Source organism: Lotus japonicus, chromosome 1, assembly GCF_012489685.1.
Source record: "Lotus japonicus ecotype B-129 chromosome 1, LjGifu_v1.2".
NCBI classification, from domain to species: domain Eukaryota; kingdom Viridiplantae; phylum Streptophyta; class Magnoliopsida; order Fabales; family Fabaceae; genus Lotus; species Lotus japonicus.
Window position 1 is genome coordinate 112,803,478 of NC_080041.1, and position 17,660 is coordinate 112,821,137.

At 36.4% G+C, this 17,660-nt stretch overlaps 3 protein-coding genes across 4 annotated transcripts; 1 reads left to right on the forward strand and 2 right to left on the reverse strand.

The window, feature by feature from the left end:
• Positions 1-441: 441 nt before the first annotated feature.
• LOC130729353 (pentatricopeptide repeat-containing protein At5g48730, chloroplastic) lies at positions 442-5,089 on the reverse strand. The gene is made up of 3 exons (XM_057581085.1): positions 4,553-5,089; positions 1,855-2,261; positions 442-1,185 (listed from the first exon to the last, which is right to left on the reverse strand). The coding sequence occupies exons 1-3, from the start codon at positions 4,997-4,999 to the stop codon at positions 471-473; spliced, it is 1,569 nt and encodes a 522-aa protein (XP_057437068.1). The 5' UTR covers positions 5,000-5,089; the 3' UTR covers positions 442-470.
• A 592-nt stretch (positions 5,090-5,681) lies between these two features.
• LOC130729354 (1-aminocyclopropane-1-carboxylate oxidase homolog 1-like) lies at positions 5,682-8,023 on the reverse strand. 2 transcript variants are annotated; one of them, XM_057581087.1, is made up of 4 exons: positions 7,988-8,023; positions 7,136-7,712; positions 6,394-6,715; positions 5,682-6,144 (listed from the first exon to the last, which is right to left on the reverse strand). In XM_057581087.1, the coding sequence occupies exons 2-4, from the start codon at positions 7,663-7,665 to the stop codon at positions 5,860-5,862; spliced, it is 1,137 nt and encodes a 378-aa protein (XP_057437070.1). In that variant the 5' UTR covers positions 7,666-7,712; positions 7,988-8,023; the 3' UTR covers positions 5,682-5,859. The 2 variants fall into 2 exon arrangements, with proteins under 2 accessions (XP_057437070.1, XP_057437069.1); XM_057581086.1 differs by lacking the exon at positions 7,988-8,023 and having other exon boundaries at positions 7,136-7,847.
• A 3,056-nt stretch (positions 8,024-11,079) lies between these two features.
• Positions 11,080-16,764, forward strand: LOC130729355 (1-aminocyclopropane-1-carboxylate oxidase homolog 1-like). Its single transcript, XM_057581088.1, has 3 exons — positions 11,080-11,743; positions 13,616-13,937; positions 16,364-16,764. The coding sequence occupies exons 1-3, from the start codon at positions 11,226-11,228 to the stop codon at positions 16,619-16,621; spliced, it is 1,098 nt and encodes a 365-aa protein (XP_057437071.1). The 5' UTR covers positions 11,080-11,225; the 3' UTR covers positions 16,622-16,764.
• The last annotated feature ends 896 nt before the right edge of the window (positions 16,765-17,660 follow it).

The following is a 17,660-nucleotide window of genomic DNA, read 5'->3' on the forward strand; positions in this document are numbered from 1 at the left end:
TTTATAAAAAATGGGGTGGAGTGTAGATTTTTAAAAAGAATGGGGTGGAGTGTCATTCTTGCAAATCTTGAGGGGGTGAGTGTATTTTACTCTACATTTTAAGTGTTTCATATTAAGACAGGTGAAAAACTTGTAAAATATAGGAACAAAGGAAAAAGTAGGTATATGGTGTGTTTGGATAATTATTGAATAGCTTATTTAAGTACTCATATGTATAAACAATTATCATATAAACGCTTATTCAATAGTGTATTTGTAAAGTTTATTAAAATAAGCCCAAATGAGTTTATGCTAGTTATAAGCACTTATTCATAAATTAATAAGTTTATAGTTCATAAGCTATTTTCATAAGCATAATCAAGCACATGTTTGAGTGCCACATTTGAGGAGACCACATTCCACAGATGCACAAATAAACAGATCATAGACAGCCAAACACAGTGGAGCAAAAATATCAGTATATTTTATGATCAAAAGTCAGGCTTGTTTCTTTTAAAAGGAGGCCTCTTTACTGTTGTAAGGAGCTCTTTGAGCTCCTTAACATGAGTATGCATTCCCTTAAATGAATAAGCTTTAATCATGGTTCTGTAAGTTACAACATCGGGTTTACAACATCTTTGTTCCATTATTTCAAGCACTCCCTTCATCTCAGCAAGACACCCTAACCTCCCATAAGCATCCACTAAGCAATTAAAGAATACGGTGTCCAGTAATACATCTGAGTTCTCAACAAAACGCAGGACACCACCAATTTTTTCAGGTTTACCTGCACGTGCATAAGCCCTCACAAGAGAGCACAGTGTAACACAACTGGGTTTTATTCTCTCTGACCGCATTAGTCTAAACAAATACTCCATCTGTTGGAGATCCCCAGCCTTCCCAAAAGCATCAATCACAATATTATAGGTCACAATTGTCCAAGAATAATGGTACTTTTGCATGTATTCCATCACAGCGCTCATTTTCTTGTAATCATGACCCTTGCCATAGGAATCCAAGAGAATATTGAAAGTCTGAACATTAGGTTGAATTCCAGCAGTCTGAAACTTGTCATAACACCTCTCCATGGTGTCTATTTGCCCAAGGTTGCCAAAGGCCCTGAGTGTTGAATTCATGGTCCATACATCCGGTTGGCAATCTCGGTCAGCTAGCATTTCCACAAGAGTAGATTCCATTTCGGAAAACCTTACAGAAACATGAAAACAAATATGATATTTGATCATGCTGCAGCTGGTTGCTAAATAAATTAAATACACGCAAATAAATTGTTAGAAATATAATATAAACCGTTCATGCGTCTTCACCCAAACCAAAAGCTTAAGCTTTTGAGGTAATTGGTTCATGACATGGTATCAGGGCCTCTATGAAAAAGTGGTCTAAAGTTCGATCCTTGTTTCCCCCATCTTTCTTATAAATAAAAAAAGTTGAGTTTCACAAGGTAAGTGGGTTTGAGCATCGTCAAGACTCCAAGCCTAATTTGCTCTTGCGTGAAGGGACGTGTTAAAAATATAATATTAAACAATCTATGAGTCTTCACCCAACAACTAAAGCTTCTAGGGTAGTTAGTTAATGACACAATCAATATTTTTTAAAATAAAAGAGCAGTTCCTTGTCTCAATTTTAGTTGGAAGGGATGTAATATGTCCCAGTCTATAGATAATGATTTTTCGATGCCCAACTATAGCAAAAAAATGCACTTTAATAAAGACAGAATCACTCAGCTCTTCAAATTGTTTGATTATGTCTACAGTATGATGGAAAGTAGATACTTGATATAATTCTTTTTCCAAAGTTCGTTAACTGACTGAGCATGTAGTACTTTGAGAAGATAAAGAGGAAAGGTAACTAGTTTACCTTTTTGCCTTCCCATAAGCATCAATAAGGGTATTATAGGTAACTGTGTTGGGTTTGATTCCATGAATGGCCATGTCAGATAAAAGACCCTGAACTTTATCAAATGCGAAAACCTCCAAACAAGATTTTATGAGGATTGAGTAAGTCTGGACATCTGGCTGACAACCAGGTGTACTCTTCATTTCCTCAAGAAGAGAGAAAGCTCTCTCCAAGAGACCACTTCTGCTGTAGGCAGATAACAATGCAGTGTATGATTCACAATCCACAACACAACCTTCATCAACCATAGCTTGAAAGAGTTCAAGAGCTTTCTCAGGTTGCTTACATTTTCCAAGCATGACTATTAACTTGATGTACACACCAGAGTTAGGTCTGTACCAGAGCTGTTCACGCAGTAGTTCAAAGACCTGAAACCATAACAGCATGATTTCATATGATTGTCAAGTCTTCATAAAAAGAAGACAGTTTCACAATAGCATCCGTGTGAGAGACGGTGGGGGCAGTAACATTTGGACCATTGTTCTAAATTCGTTTTACTGTGCTTAAATAGCAAAACAAGCAAATGAGTTCCTAAATTATTTTGTTTCTCAGTACATGAAATCCTTAAACAACAGTAAATAACATTTTGTAAATCAATTTAATTCTTACATCTGTTGCTACAATTTTCAATTCCAAGCTCACAACTATCATTTTATCTTCTATATCCTAAATGCAAATATGCTTCCTTGTATCTTTAATTTCTTCTACCTTCAACATTTCATATTTCTTGAATTGTATCAAAACAAATATTGGCATTTCCTCAAATGGATATTGGAATAGAAGCAAAATATAGAAAAGTAGGTGGAAAGGGCGAGTGAGAGATTAACATACTCTAATGTTAGCCAATCAAATACAGGATAGTGTGTATGAGGGAAAACAAGTAGAAGAACATGAATTTGCTAGGAGTATGAACCATGAATTTGGTTCTTCAGTGATAGAAACTTGATGTCACAGACTCACAACTTACCTTGACTACATAATTTTTCAAAGCCCAGATAAAAGAACTTAGTTCTTAGAGCATCCACAATGGGAGTTTGTTTATAAGGGTTGCTTAGCAATGTTTTTCTGGACCCAAAATGCCACATAAGATTTAAGCTACGCATAAGCAACTCTTCTAGTTTTTACTCCAATGGTAGTTTCTCATTTATTTTATTGTTGGATCCCACAATGGACCCGACATATATACTTTTTATTTGTAATTCGATTTGGGTTGCAACTTGATGCTCATTGTGGGTTAAGAGAGAGAGAGAGAATGTTATTTTAATAATAAGGTCTGGTTTCTTATAGAAGCTCCAAACTTAATTTTAAGCTCCAAACTTGCTTATAAGAAACTCATACGCTACTAGAGTTAAACAGAATTCGCATGTGACAGCAGGACTTGGAGACGGGTGTGGAAAACATGGGGAGTGGTGGGAGTATGATGAAGGGGATGGACAAGACGGAGGCATCAAATCTATTAAAGAAATTACGTGTGGATTAGGCTTGGGGAAGCGTATCACTCTGTTTCTCAGAGTTTCTCCTTATTAATCTTTCTCTGCTTCAATACTAGTACTCTTTTTCATTTCTGTAATTAGAGAGTTTCTATGTACTTTTACCTATAATAATAGTGTATATACCTGGATCAATTACACTTATACTCCTACATAAGTTTTACTTTCACATCCATCTAACAAACTATTTACCCAAAAGTTAACCAAAATTCAATTCCCAAAGATTAACATGGAAAAAGTACTCATCTAATTTGTTTTAACTTTCCTTTTCCCATGTTTTCAAGCAAAAGTTGGCTCAGAACAATCTCAAGCTACATAGCAAACACCAAAATCATTCATATTACGACAGTTACAATGGAAAACATATATGTTTGAACTAAACTGGAAAGCATGTCAATCACAGAAGTTACTAGCATGGGGTCATATGGTAACAAAAATGATCCCTGGACTAACAATTCAAGCAAAGACTATTTTGTTGATATCCTGTTAGCATTCTCTTTCCTGAGCTCCAAACAATCAAATAACATATTCATCTAATTCCAAGGCTGTTCCCAAAGTCTCTCACGTACCAGTTTTTTTTTACTTGCTTCGTAACTGCAAATCCTTCTAAAATAACTGTTCCCCCGAAAGCTATTGAAAAATTCTATTAAAATCATCAAGTAAAATCTAAGAACCACACATGTTTCTGTTCTTTCCTATTTCACAAACAGCAAGACTGCGGTAAGCCTCATCTTTTTAATCTCATTTACTCTAAAGATAATCTTATTGAGTGAAATTTCAAATAAATGACATATCCAGCTTGTCTTATCTTGCCTAAGTCGCCTCACAGTCCAACACTAGCCCATGAAAATAAGAACTCAACTTTCTCCCCACTCACAATCCAACCAAACAAAGCACAGAAAGACATCAGTACAAAACCAATGAATAATCCACTGATTCATTTCTCTACAAGACCCCAAAACCAACTCAATTGAACTCCACATTCAATCAAACAAAGAAACTCCTACATGGCCAGACAATCAAACACTATCAATCTAAACCAACCAAACTAACATTGCAAAGAAAACAAAACTACAAACCCATTTCTCTACAAAACATAAAAACCAACTCAATGAAACTCCACATCCACCATCACATTCATACCAAAAACAAAAAAGAAACAAACAAACCTTGAGTGCAGATTCCCAACGCAAAGCAGTGACCCTCTCATGAAGCGCTTCAAGCACTGTTCTAGGCAGAAGCTTCTTGGAATTGATTGGACCCTTCTTCCTTCTCTTGTCAATGATAGCCTTGGTGGCCTCTCTCCGCAGTATCACTGAAACTGCTTTCTGCGACGCTATCTTGCTGTTCTTCATCTCCTTCCTCTCCTTCGCTTCCTTCTTCTTCAGCTTCTCCACTTCCTTCGCTATCCTTCGGGTCCGTTCATCAACGGTCACCGCCATTGGTGTGGTCCGTAGTTTCTCTGCGCCGGCAACGGAGGAAGGAGAAGGAGGTTGTGGCTCGGATTCGGGTCGGGTTAAGGTTTGTGCCCGAAATGAAGAGGTTCGACGGGTGGTGGTGGTGGTTGGAGGGAAATGAGTGCCGCGAGTGGTGGTGATGGTGGAGAGTGAAGCCATTGGATTTTGTTTGGATCGGTTTGGGAGAGCAGAGAAAAAGAGTAAGGAACGCAAATATCCACATCAACCATTACCAAGAGGAAAATGGATATTTCGTAGTAAATTAAATTAATAATTTTTTAAAAGAAGTTTTATGTTTTTAATTAGAGTTTAATTTTTATGTACTGATGGTTTAAAATTAGTCAAATATCAACATAGATCGTTAGTTTCAAAAAAAGAACGCATAGATGGTTGGTTGGAGGAAGGAAAATGTTCGAAGTCCTACATTGGCTAAAGATATGAGCAAACAAATGGTTGCTCTATTTTTTATAAAAACTTATTTAGTCATATATATCTTTAGTCAATGTGAGACTTCTAACTTAAAAGATTGCAATGAGAGGGTTAGGTCACTTAGGTGAGTGTGGCGGCTGTCTGGTGGCTAGGACAAGGTGGGGTGTTTATAAGGTTTAGGTGTGATGGCTTGGAGGGAGGAGGAAGATAAGAAGAGGAAAAGGGGAGGAGTATTAAAACTAATGAAAGAAATTTTGAAGAGATCAAGCGGAAAGTCCATTAGATTCACTCTTAGATTCATCTTCTTCCAAATCTTATTTTGGAAAGATTTGTGTGAGGGACTAAAACGGTGCAAATTTTTACACGAACCAATTTGGATTCAATCTTATTTTGTAATGACTATAAACATATGTAAGTCTTTCAACACATGAAAATAGTCCATTTATTAATTCAGTCCTGAGAACCCAAGTACTATTTTACAAAAGTGGTCATTTATCCTGGATAGCCACAAACTGCCTTGTTATTTAGATAAAGTATTACATCCATCCCAATAATGAGAATCAAGAGGGCATCAATTTGAGCAAATTCTTTTATGGAGTGGAAATTGGTTCCTGCTTTCCCAACTTGAAAGGCTTCAAGGCAGAGTTCCCATCAAGTCCCTTCACGAAATGATGTGCCAAGAATTCTGATATAGTGGTTTCCCTATAGACTGGTGGGTTTATTTCTGATAACAATTCCTTAATAGGACCATAAACCTTTGGTGCACCTTCTTCTTGAACTGGGTTTACAAAGAAGCTAGCTATTGAAACTCTTGGCCCTCCATGACTCACTAAGACCCGGTGATAAACACTGAGAAATTTGTCATTTGTTATAAGCTGTAACAATAACAAGTGATTAGAAAGATGGCAATAATAACACAACACAGACCCAATACAGATCTACAGATCTTGAGATCTATATACATCAAGCCTAAACAATGAAACATGGTAAATAATGAAAGATGTGGTCTCAGAAACCGGCAAGACACAGATGTTTTCTGAATGTTTCTAAAATCTCAATACAAATAATCTAAAAAATGCAAACAAAATCATAATTCGTGAAAATTGATGTAATAAACCATTTACCTGTAGTAGATCTCCCGTGTTCACAACAAGAGTTCCATGGACAGCAGGAACATTAATCCACTGATCAGCATGAAGTACTTGAAGACCACCCTGTTGATCTTGTAGAACAATTGTGAAGAAGTCAGGATCAGTGTGCTTGGAAGCGGCCAAAGTTAACTCAGGTTCAGGGCATGGTGGACTGTAATGACCCTGCATAAATAGTCCTTCACCACATTCCAAATCTTTGAGAAAGGACGGGTTAAGGCCAAGAGCCTCTGACAATAACTCAAGCATTTTGTAACCCAATGCCTTTACTTGATTGAAATATTCAATTATAATATCTCTGCAAGAAAATAAATATTTCATCAAAATATTTAACAATTTCTCATAATGTACAAGTGAAGTAACTAATGCTAAGAAAAACCATATACCATATACAAAATTTAACCAAGTTGGACATCTTAATCTTTAGGTGCTTGGATAAGGAAAACGATTCGTAGCAAACATCTAACAAACGCCAAATTTTTCTCTCACATTTATTACTTCTCTCTTTTCTCATCCTTTCCCATCATTGTTACAAGGGGGCTTTGCTTGCCCCCTTGCTTGTGTGCTTTTATTTTCCTTTGGTTTCTATCTATGCCTACTTGAGAAGGTTGGTCTCAAGGTTTCTCTTCATTAATAATATTATGCTATTTCGAAAAACAATGATGGGAAAGCAGCTAGACATGTGACAGAAAATCAAATACCCCAAAGAAATTATTACCTAAATACATGAGGCAGTTCTTCAGGTTTGGGTGGCTTAGGAGCCATTAAACATCCAACAGTATCTCTCCAGTTGGAATATTTGTCTCTGTACAGGCTAGCATTTGAAAAGTACAGAGTTTTACTTGTTAAATCTCTAGTGTAATATTGTTTCCTTACCTCAGGAACTTGTTCATGAAACCTACGGATTCCATCAATCATATCAACCAAGAGAGTTGTTGGAATTCCATGGTTAGTCACCAGGAAAAACCCCCACTCCTCGCAAGCACTTCGAATTTGATCAATTACCGCTGCACGCAGAGCTGGATTGTTGTGAATGTCCTTGAGGTCTATGATGGGAACATTCAACATGGAATCAGTGGGTGCATTTTCAGTGATGTCCAACTTGCCTGAATTGAAAATCCGTGGGATCTTTGTGACCCCAGACTCTACGAGACCTTTCACACCAAGTTTTGTGGCATCAAAGGCTTTCACTTCAGCTTCCCTGTCATAAGTTCCTTCTTCTAACTGGTGTATGTTTTTCACCTCCATATTAAGAGAGAAACTAGCACCTCAATGAATAGCAGTGCCCAGTGCTCCTAATAAAAAAGCCAGGGGTTATAAGTCAAATGAATAGTAGTAATGCATGTGTAAATCGATGGAATAATACCAAGCTGATAAGAAACATGTCTCTCACAATCATCACAAATTTGGCAGGACGAATTTTCTTGTTTGAAAAAAGAGACAAACGAAAAGAAATATCGATGATGGTTCCATTTTATATAGGACAGAATAAAAGATGACAATATTTCTTATTATTTCAGCAAAAGATTCAATAATGCTCAAAGTAAGAGAGGTGAGAATCATGTCGTACTACTCTTTTAACATTGCTGGGCCATAAACAGGAAGGAAACCAATCAGCTTTAGGATGCCTTATCTTTTTAATTCACTTTTTTCTACAGTTGTATAATAAACTTTCCCGATCAAAACTATATGCAAAATAATAGAATTTTCTCATTTTCTAGAGTCTTAAATTTTTATTTTTCTAAGATAAGAATGACATGATTCTTATCACTAGCATGCCAAATAATATTTATTTATTTATTTCCTTCAAAACGCTTGTGACTTCTGAGCATGACATTTCAAATCAGTTTTGGCGTCATTGTATTATCTAGTGACATAAACCACTATGCCAGCACAAATAGCCACGTTTTTGTTCTGCTGTTGACAAATTGGGATTACTATCATTTTAAAAGAGGGCATCTAGAGTATTCACCCAAATTTAGATATTTAAAAATAATTAGAAATAAATACGAACGGGTCTAAAGATAAACTGACAAAGTAAAGCAAATGGCTAAAGTGATTAGAAGGTTGAATATTCCTACTTCTACCCATTTCACCACTATATATATTAGAGAGGATAGGAAAACCTAAATCTGTGGGGTCCGACCCAAACCCAACTCGAAAATTCAGGTGAAATTCGATTTTTTTGAATTCGGGGTTGGGTTTCACCCGAATTTTAAAACCTGTTTGGGTTCGGGTGTGAGATTAATTAAACCCGCACCCAAACTCAAACTCGAAGCCTTATGCATGTAGTTACCGACCCTTATATATTATTAAAGTTACTAAGTAGGGTTTCTTGAAGAATGAAGTTTAATTAGACATTTAGAATTGAGATGTTTATAAATAAATGAATTATGCTGTTTATCAACTTATGTTCATGAAATTTATTTTTTCCTTTGTATTGGAAAGATGATGAGGTTTAATCAGCTTATGGTCATGTTGCTCTCTTATGTACATGTTGTTTCCGGGTTGAATTTTTGGCGGCTTCGGTACTCACATCGGGTTTTGAGTTTGGGTTTGGGTAACCCGAAACCTCGGGGGTTTGGGTTTAACTTTTGCACCCACATTAGATTTGAGTTTAGGTTTGGGTGTTAAGTTTGGGTTCGGGTGTGGGAATGACCAAACCCGCACCCAAGGGGCTCGTGGCCAACCCTAATAGATACATGTTTAACAATTCAATTACTTAACCATTACTCATTATTGCTCACTATGATCGACGACACATATTGAGTATCAGTGGAGGTACTTGTAAATGATACTCCAATACTTACGTTAGTTAAGAAAATTAGGAAAAATCTGTAAGAACATAGGGCACCTTCATGCATAAAGGCTCATTAACATGCCACCAAGAATACCAGAAAGATAAGCTGCCCTTACTTATTCTCCAAGAAAAGCCTTCGTGAAGCAAAACTCTCGCCTTCAACACCGCATTCCACAAAATCCCAAACCAATTTTCCTAGCATGGAGACATTAAAGAGACGGGCTTGACGAACTTACAGACCACCCTTGTTTTTAGGCAAGGTAATTGTCTTCCAGGCCACCATGTGCATACCTCGCCGCTCACCCCAAGACCAAATAAAAGTCTTCGCCAAAGAGTCCACACGGTCACACACTGCCCGAGGGAGCTAAAAATCTGCATGGGGTAGATAGGCACCGCATTCATAACAAATTTCACAAGCGTCACCTTTCTTGCCCTGTTCAACAGCCTCCCCTTTCAAGATGCTAACATCCTGGAGATATGATCCAAAATAAAATCAAAATGCTCACGCTTCTGTCTACCTCTGAAAAATAGGGAATCTCAGATATTTGTCCAAGCTAGTAGTGAAAGGGATCAATGTAACACCAAGGATGCGCTCCTTCTTCACACGAGAAACATGCACCGAAGGAAATGCCCGAGAATTAGCAATGTTGACCTTGAGCCTAGAAGCCAAACATAAGTCATTGAGAAGATTTTGAACCGGCCGAACCTGGGACACCTTGGCCTTAACAAATAACAACACATCATCAACAGAGAAAAGATGAGAAATGGAAGGGTTGCGCCACCTCTAGAAACTCTCACAGGCTCCCACTGATTCTGATCCACAACATCCTGGATAGCAATTGCCAACCTCTCCATGCATAGAACAAATAGATAAGGTGAGAGAGGGGGGTCCCCCTGGCGCAACCCACGGGAGGGAGGAAAAGCTGGCAACTTCACTCCATTCTATAGCAAGGTGAGCGATGAAGATGTCACGCAGAACATGATCAATGAGGTAATCGTCGATGGGAACCCAAAAAACTAGAGCGTGTCCCGCAAGAAACCCCAGCTAACACTGTCATAAGCCTTCTCAAGGTCCAATTTGAAGACAACATTTCTTACTTCGATTCTTAGGAGCCGCACTCTTGAGAGACTTTTACCTTCACCATACCCGGTTCGAAATTGTGATAGGAATTTAGCAACAACAACAAAATTCCACTAATGCACACACTCATTACTCTCCACCTCTTACTCCATTGTATCTTGCCACACTCTAGCCACACCTTCGATACTTTTTAGAAGAATACTATGTAACCACTGAGTATTTATCAATAACTTTATGTCTATTTAATATTTTAATTTATTAATGATATAGTTGTTTTAATGAGACTATGTACAATGTCATGTTCGAGAATGTTGTACTCTTTTTCCTTTATTAGGTTTTTATTTTACGGGGTTTTTCCTAGTAAGGTTTTAGTGAGACACATTCTTTAAGTATGACTAGTAAAGAGGGAGTGATATAGTTTGTATTGTCTAATTGTAGACTAGTTTCTCCGTATTCATGAGAGGATTGTTCTCATGATCGAAGTTCAATAATATATTCTGTTTTAAAAAAAATGAATTACTCTATCTAGAGGACCAAAACTCATTAATTGTAAATATGTGTGGCAAATTTAGTAGAATTTTCTCATTTTCTATAACTTTCATATTTTATTTTTCTAAGATAAGAATGGCATGACTAATCACTAGTATGCCAATCAAGATTTATTAATATTATATATCCTTCAACACTTGCCAGCAAAATAGGCACGTTTTTATTCTGTTCTGGACAAATTGGGATCACCATCATTTTATATGTAGATAATAATAATAATGCTTATTAGGTGACTCGGTTCATGTATTTAGATATATCTACTCTGAGTCTCTGACCCTGTCAAAATTGGACTTGATTGCTTGAGGTATATGATGTGTGTTATCCGCATCTGACTTCATATTTATTCACTCAGATTTCTGGTGCTAGTTCTATCTCAATATGGAGATGAAAAACACACACCAGTTAGAAGAAGGCACTTATGACAGGGAAGCTGAATTGAAAGCATTTGATGAAACAAAACTTGGTGTAAGAGGTCTTGTGGAGTCAGGGGTGACAAAAATTCCACGCATCTTCAATTCTGGCTTGTTGGACATCACTGAAAACGCACCCACTGATTCCTTGTTGAGTGTTCCAATCATAGACCTCAGAGACATTCACAACAATCATGCAGGGTTGATTGACCAAATTCGAAGTGCATGTAAAGAGTGGGGATTTTTTCAGGTGATTAACCATGAAATTCCAATAACTCTCTTGGATGATATGATTGATGGAATTCGTAGGTTTCATGAAGATCCTGAGGTAAGGAAACAATATTACACTAGAGATTTTAAAAGGAAATTTCTGTATTATTCCAATACTAGCCTTTACCGAGACAAATCTGCCAATTGGAGAGATACCGTTGGATGTTTAATGGCTCCTAATCCACCCAAACCTGAAGAGTTGCCTCAAGTATTGAGGTAATGAGTTTATTCCATTTCCAGATTTTAAACTATTTTATAGTTTTGTCAGAATGATTTCTTGGGTGCCTTCGAAATTTTGTTAAATTTCATTTTTTTTATGGGTCACTTCAGTTCGGTGTGTTTGGTTAGAAAAGAAAAGTAAAAAAAAAAGGCTTAATTGCAGTTTTCGTCCCTGATGTATAACGCTTGTGCAATTTTGGTCCCCTTTGTTTAAAACGTGCAATTTTAATCCACCTAAGTTCTGGACGTGACAATCAAGTCCATCTGTTAGTTCTCCGTCTAATCCTTAACGCCGTTAGCTTACGTGGACAATTAAAACACCATGCCTTCAAATACATACACAACCATTAAACCCCTAACCAATGAACCATGCCTCTAAACACAAATCAAAGCTTCCTATACATAAGGCCAATCACAATAAGCAACACCACAATGACTACGCAGCATATTCCAGTACACCCAAACCAAAATTTCTCCTTCTTCTTCAAGCCTTCAACCAAAGTAAGTAACCAAGCAATCACCTTCTTCTCGCGTTGATTGAACTCACGGTCATGCCACTGAAAAAACCCACATCTTCTATTCCTTCCCTGACATATTCCAAATGAAAATTGTTGTTGGGATGAGGTAAGAATCGAGAAAAGCATCTCATTCAACCACCAAATTCAGTACCACATGCTTACCTGATACAAGCCACAGCCATAGAACCTTCGCCCTGGGTTTTCATCTGTCCACGACGTCCTCAGAGGGGTAACAACCCCACAATCGCAAACGACGACTCTTCTCCTGCCATGACCGTCGCTCGTGCTAGTCGCAGACGATGAAGCTTGGGGAACTCGTCGATGGTTGGTGTCCATTCTCCTCCGTCAATGGTTCTAGCTCTGAAGGAAGCTCTGCTCACCTATCTCTGCTTCAATCGATCGATTGATTATTAGGGTTTAGAATTGGGAAATTTGGAAGGACAAATATTTGGGTAATGTTTTTTTTACCATTGAATTTTTTTTTTAATTCACCTGTTTTATTTACATGGAGTTCTATGTGGCAGTAGGGCCAAGGCCATGTCATTAATGAGAGCCACGTGTGCTAATTTAGACGGAGAACTAACAGATGGACTTGATTGTCACGTCCAGAACTTAGGTGGATCAAAATTGCACGTTTTAAACAAAGGGGACCAAAATTGCACAAGCGTTATACATCAGGGACGAAAACTGCAATTAAGCCAAAAAAAAAAAAAAAGGAGAAGAAAATGAGAGATTAAGAAAAAGAATAGAAAATGAGATATTTTTTAAGTTATTTTTTTTGTTTACCTAAGGAAAATTAACGAAAGAAAGAACAGAACTAGCTAATGACATCTAAATACATCGATGCATAAACATATGAGGGAGGCCTCCGCCAAACTTGAATAGGTGACCCAATTCTGACAAAAAGTAAAAAGAACAATTGTCATTTTTTTATGGTTTTTCCGCTTCGCCTTTCCTTATTTCTTCGATAATAGAGTTAACTATCTTTGTGGCATCGATTGTACAAGTTCGAAGAAAGAAAAACATATATTTGTAAACAATAAATATTTGTGAACATATGAATAGTTTCTTATCTCTCTTTCTTCTTACTTTTCTTATCTAACCAAGTCACTAACGTTTTCTTCGCAGTTATGGGGAAGAAGTTTTTTTACATTGGTCCCACAAAAGTTTTCTATGCTTAAGCTAATTTTCTTTGGAACCAAATCGAAGAGATATTTAAAAATTAAGTTCTGTTTTCTTTCTATCATACTTTTTTCATTGTTGTTTCTATTGAACCAAACTGAACGTTCGATCGTGCACAGAAACTGCTAATTTACTCTATTTGATTAATTAATTGTTTCTCTACTTGCAGAGGCATTATATTTGAATATTCCAAGAAAATAATGGAACTAGGGTGTACAATTATTGAGTTACTATCCGAGGCTCTTGGCCTTAATCCATCCCACCTCAAAGAATTGAATTGTGTTGGAGGACTATTTATACAGGGTCATTACTATCCACCATGCCCTGAGCCTGAATTAACTATGGGCACGTCCAAGCACACTGATATTGATTTCATGACTATAGTTCTGCAAGACCAACTAGGTGGTCTTCAAGTTCTCCGTGACAATAAATGGTTTAACGTTCCTCCTGTGCATGGAGCTCTTGTAGTAAACATGGGAGATCTACTTCAGGTAAGTAGGTGCTGGTTTATTATAGCTTGGAATTTTGATTGCTATTCATCTCCATTAATGTTCTGAGAACTGAGTCGATCATTGAATCAGTTGAGACATTGATTCGAAGTTCATAAGTTAAACTACATTTGAACAGTGGTTGAACCGTTAATCAAACAAATATTAAAATTGCTCTCAATATCCAAAAACCAAGAAGCATCACAAGTTAAAACAAAAACAACAATGCTTCAATAGCATATCATAAAACAACAGAGAAATCAAATCAACAGAAAAATCAGATCAATATCATACGATAATATAAATGGGAAACTCCTACATATTACTTTTGCGATAGAGTTCACTTGCTCTTTTATGTGTGCATGTTTGAAACGCAATAGTAGCCATGCTTCAAAAGTTGTCCAATGCTAAGCAGATTCTCATCTAACTCTGACACATAAAGAGTATCATGAATGCCTATTTTACTTTCTTTGTTGTAACTCCAAGTCTTTCTTTGCCTTTACATCAATATTTTATCCATTTCCCAATTAAACGTTTGAGCTAAATCAAGAATTAATGTTGATAAAAGCTTCTTTCTTTCCAACCATATGGTTACTGTGACCGCTATCCAAATCCCATACATGTCTAACTTCTTCAAATTCTTTTTGACAAGCCAAGAACAAGTTCCTTTCATCATCTACTCTTCAGAAAATGAAGTGTGCAACTGTTTGCCAAAACGACAATTTTTAAATGAGCCCGAATTTTTCGCAATTGTGACATTTCGGCTTGGCTTCGTTCCAAAAATCCTTCTCTTCATGATTTTTATTATTACAAATTATGCACCATTTATTTGATGCCCCTTCATGTCCTCGACCTCCATAGGTGTCTCTTCTTCTTCATCATGAGTTTCTTTCTCGATCTCCCTCTTCCTTTTCAAAATCTGCCACTAGTAGAGGACTCACCTCTATGTTATGTTGAGAGCTAATTTTCACCATTATTAGACTAAATTATGAGTTTAGATTGAAAACCGCTCTCGAGAGATGTTTCATTGCGCTGTAAAAACCTTTGCTTAAAGAATCTCAAAGACCTCCATTAGCCCTTGAACAATTATTGTTTTTAGCTCCTTAGTTTTTTCTATAACAACCACTATAAGATTAAACTTTTATGTCATACTGATCAAAATTTTATCAAGAATCTTACTTCAATCGTCTATTGTATCTCCGACTTCATTTGGTTCACCAATTCAAAGAATCTATTAAAATCTCATTCTTCTTTATTCTTTCATTCTCAAAATCTCTCTTAATAAACTGACTTTTCAATGTTGTTACCTTTAAGCCTCCTTTAAATTCTTGTTGTAAAACCTCTCACGCTTCTTTTGTGGTTTTTTCTCTCATAATCCTTAGAAATATCGAGAGACTCATCTTTAAATCATCCCAAGAATTAAAGCATCTGTGATCTTCTTCTTTCTCAATCTTTAGGTTGCATTATTTCATTTTTGTAGTTGTTGGTTTTTCAAACCTCTTTTTTACTAACTACAATAGATCCAAAGATGTGAAAAAGTCTCCAATTTTACATTCCATAAATCATAATTCTCTACTACAAAGCAAAGGAAATTGGACATTGTTATAGATTGTAGAAGAGATGCTTGTGGAAGCCATGATTCTTCACCTCATATCTTCTGTTCTCATGTTTTGTTTGTTGCAAGGATCTACAACTATGATACCACTCTATTGGTGGTATAGTAATCCAGAGGTTATGATAGAAACAAACACACTTAAGGAAACGTAGAATATAATAGGATTTAATCACTACACAACTTAGCAGAAAATTAGAATAAGAAAAAATGTTTAGAGGCTGAATCTTTTGTATTTCTCTATTGTATTTTTCTTACCACATATACATGTTATATCATTAAGAATGACTTTACAATTATCAAAATGTTTCACTATTCAGTTAATGTCCACTTAATCACAGCACTATGCACTAAGTATTTCCACTGAATTTCAGCCTAAATAAAAAGCAGAGACACTTGTTTATAGACACCATTAGAGCATCTGTATTTATCACACTCACTAGAGTGTCTACACTTCATTCTTTACAATTCTCATAGTGCCACATCATCTAAACTATTTTAGTATATTTTACTAACTTTTTACTCCAACAAAAAAACTCTTAAAAGTATCTTTAGTAGACCTTACATTCAACTACATACTTTATATGATAAAATGATAAGCAAATAAAATAATATTTTATAAGAACATATTTATGAGAGACACATGAGAAAGAAGTTTCTACACTACCACACTCAAATAGGACATGGTGGAAGAACCATTTCTCTCCAATGGTACGAGACACTAATGAAAAAGTCTCTTTAGTGTGAGACACTCCCATTGGAAATGCTCTTAGCCGGAGTTGTTCTCAATTTCACCATTTCCTTGCTATTGTTGCAGCTCATAACAAATGACATTTTCATCAGTGTTTATCACCGGGTCTTATCGAGTCATAGAGGGCCCAGAGTTTCAGCTGCCAGCTTCTTTTTACAATATGATTCTGATGAAGGTAAATCAAAGGTTTATGGCCCCATTAAAGAATTGTTATCAGAAGAAAACCCACCAATCTATAAGGACACCACCATAGCAGATATGATGGCACATCATTTATCCAAGGGGCTTGATGGGAATTCTGCCTTGCATCCTTTTAGGTTGTAAAATGAAAAATTTGGACCCAAAAATAGAACTTCATGAAATTGATGCTCTCTTGATTCCATGGAGATCATAATATGATGTATTACTTGTGCTTTTTCGTTGTAATGTGGCATAGTAATTTTCTATCACAAGTGACGTTTATATTATATAGCAGCAGCATTACTGAAGATAGAATAAGATAAATCATTTTTGAGTTCATATTCTATATCTTACTCACTATTTCATGGATAATGAGATGTAATTAGCTCCATTAAAGTAAAGAGGGTAAAATAAGTCATCACAACCATATAGATCACCTACTTGAAAAGTTAATAATCCAACTCAATTAATGGTTGAGATACTCAATTTACCTTGGGTAATAAGCTCCTTCACTTTAGAGCAGCTAGATCCAAGTGATATTATACCCTTCTACCAAGTCGGTTCTCCCGGATCCGTTCGGCTCATATATGCCCATCCACTCTTTAGGGCATTCAAGCTTATTCACTTCTAAGCTCTAAACTTTGAGATGTACCCTCTCACCAAATAGGCTTGAAGTTACAGTTTCGGTTTTTAATAGTATTGAAACTCTAGTTTTTAGACATTGATAGTAAAATGACGGTTGGGTGAGAACTGAAGATTGAGACGTGTTTATAAGAGAAAAAGAAACATAAATGTTTGGGTGAGAAAAAGCACAAGGAGAAATCTTCTTCCTTATGAAATTTTGAGCATTGTTGTAGAGACTCCAGCATGTTTAGGTTCTGAGTGCACAGTACCTTGCGTGCAATTGTGTTAACTTTGGGAGCAAAAGCGACAATGGTTTGCATCGAAGATCTGCTGAAATTTTTTCTTTCAAGGCAATGGTTCGTCCACGACGCAATTTCTTCCTTATTTTTCCAACATAAGTTGTCAAAATCGTAGGAACCAAGCAAATATATATGTGTTGTCCTTAAACATTTTATAAAGGCCAGAGAACTATCCAAAAGCACTTATCCTTCTTCAATTCTTATTGAGGAAACTTTAGGCATAGGTGAGATGCAAAGAATGTCATGATGGACTTGGTGAC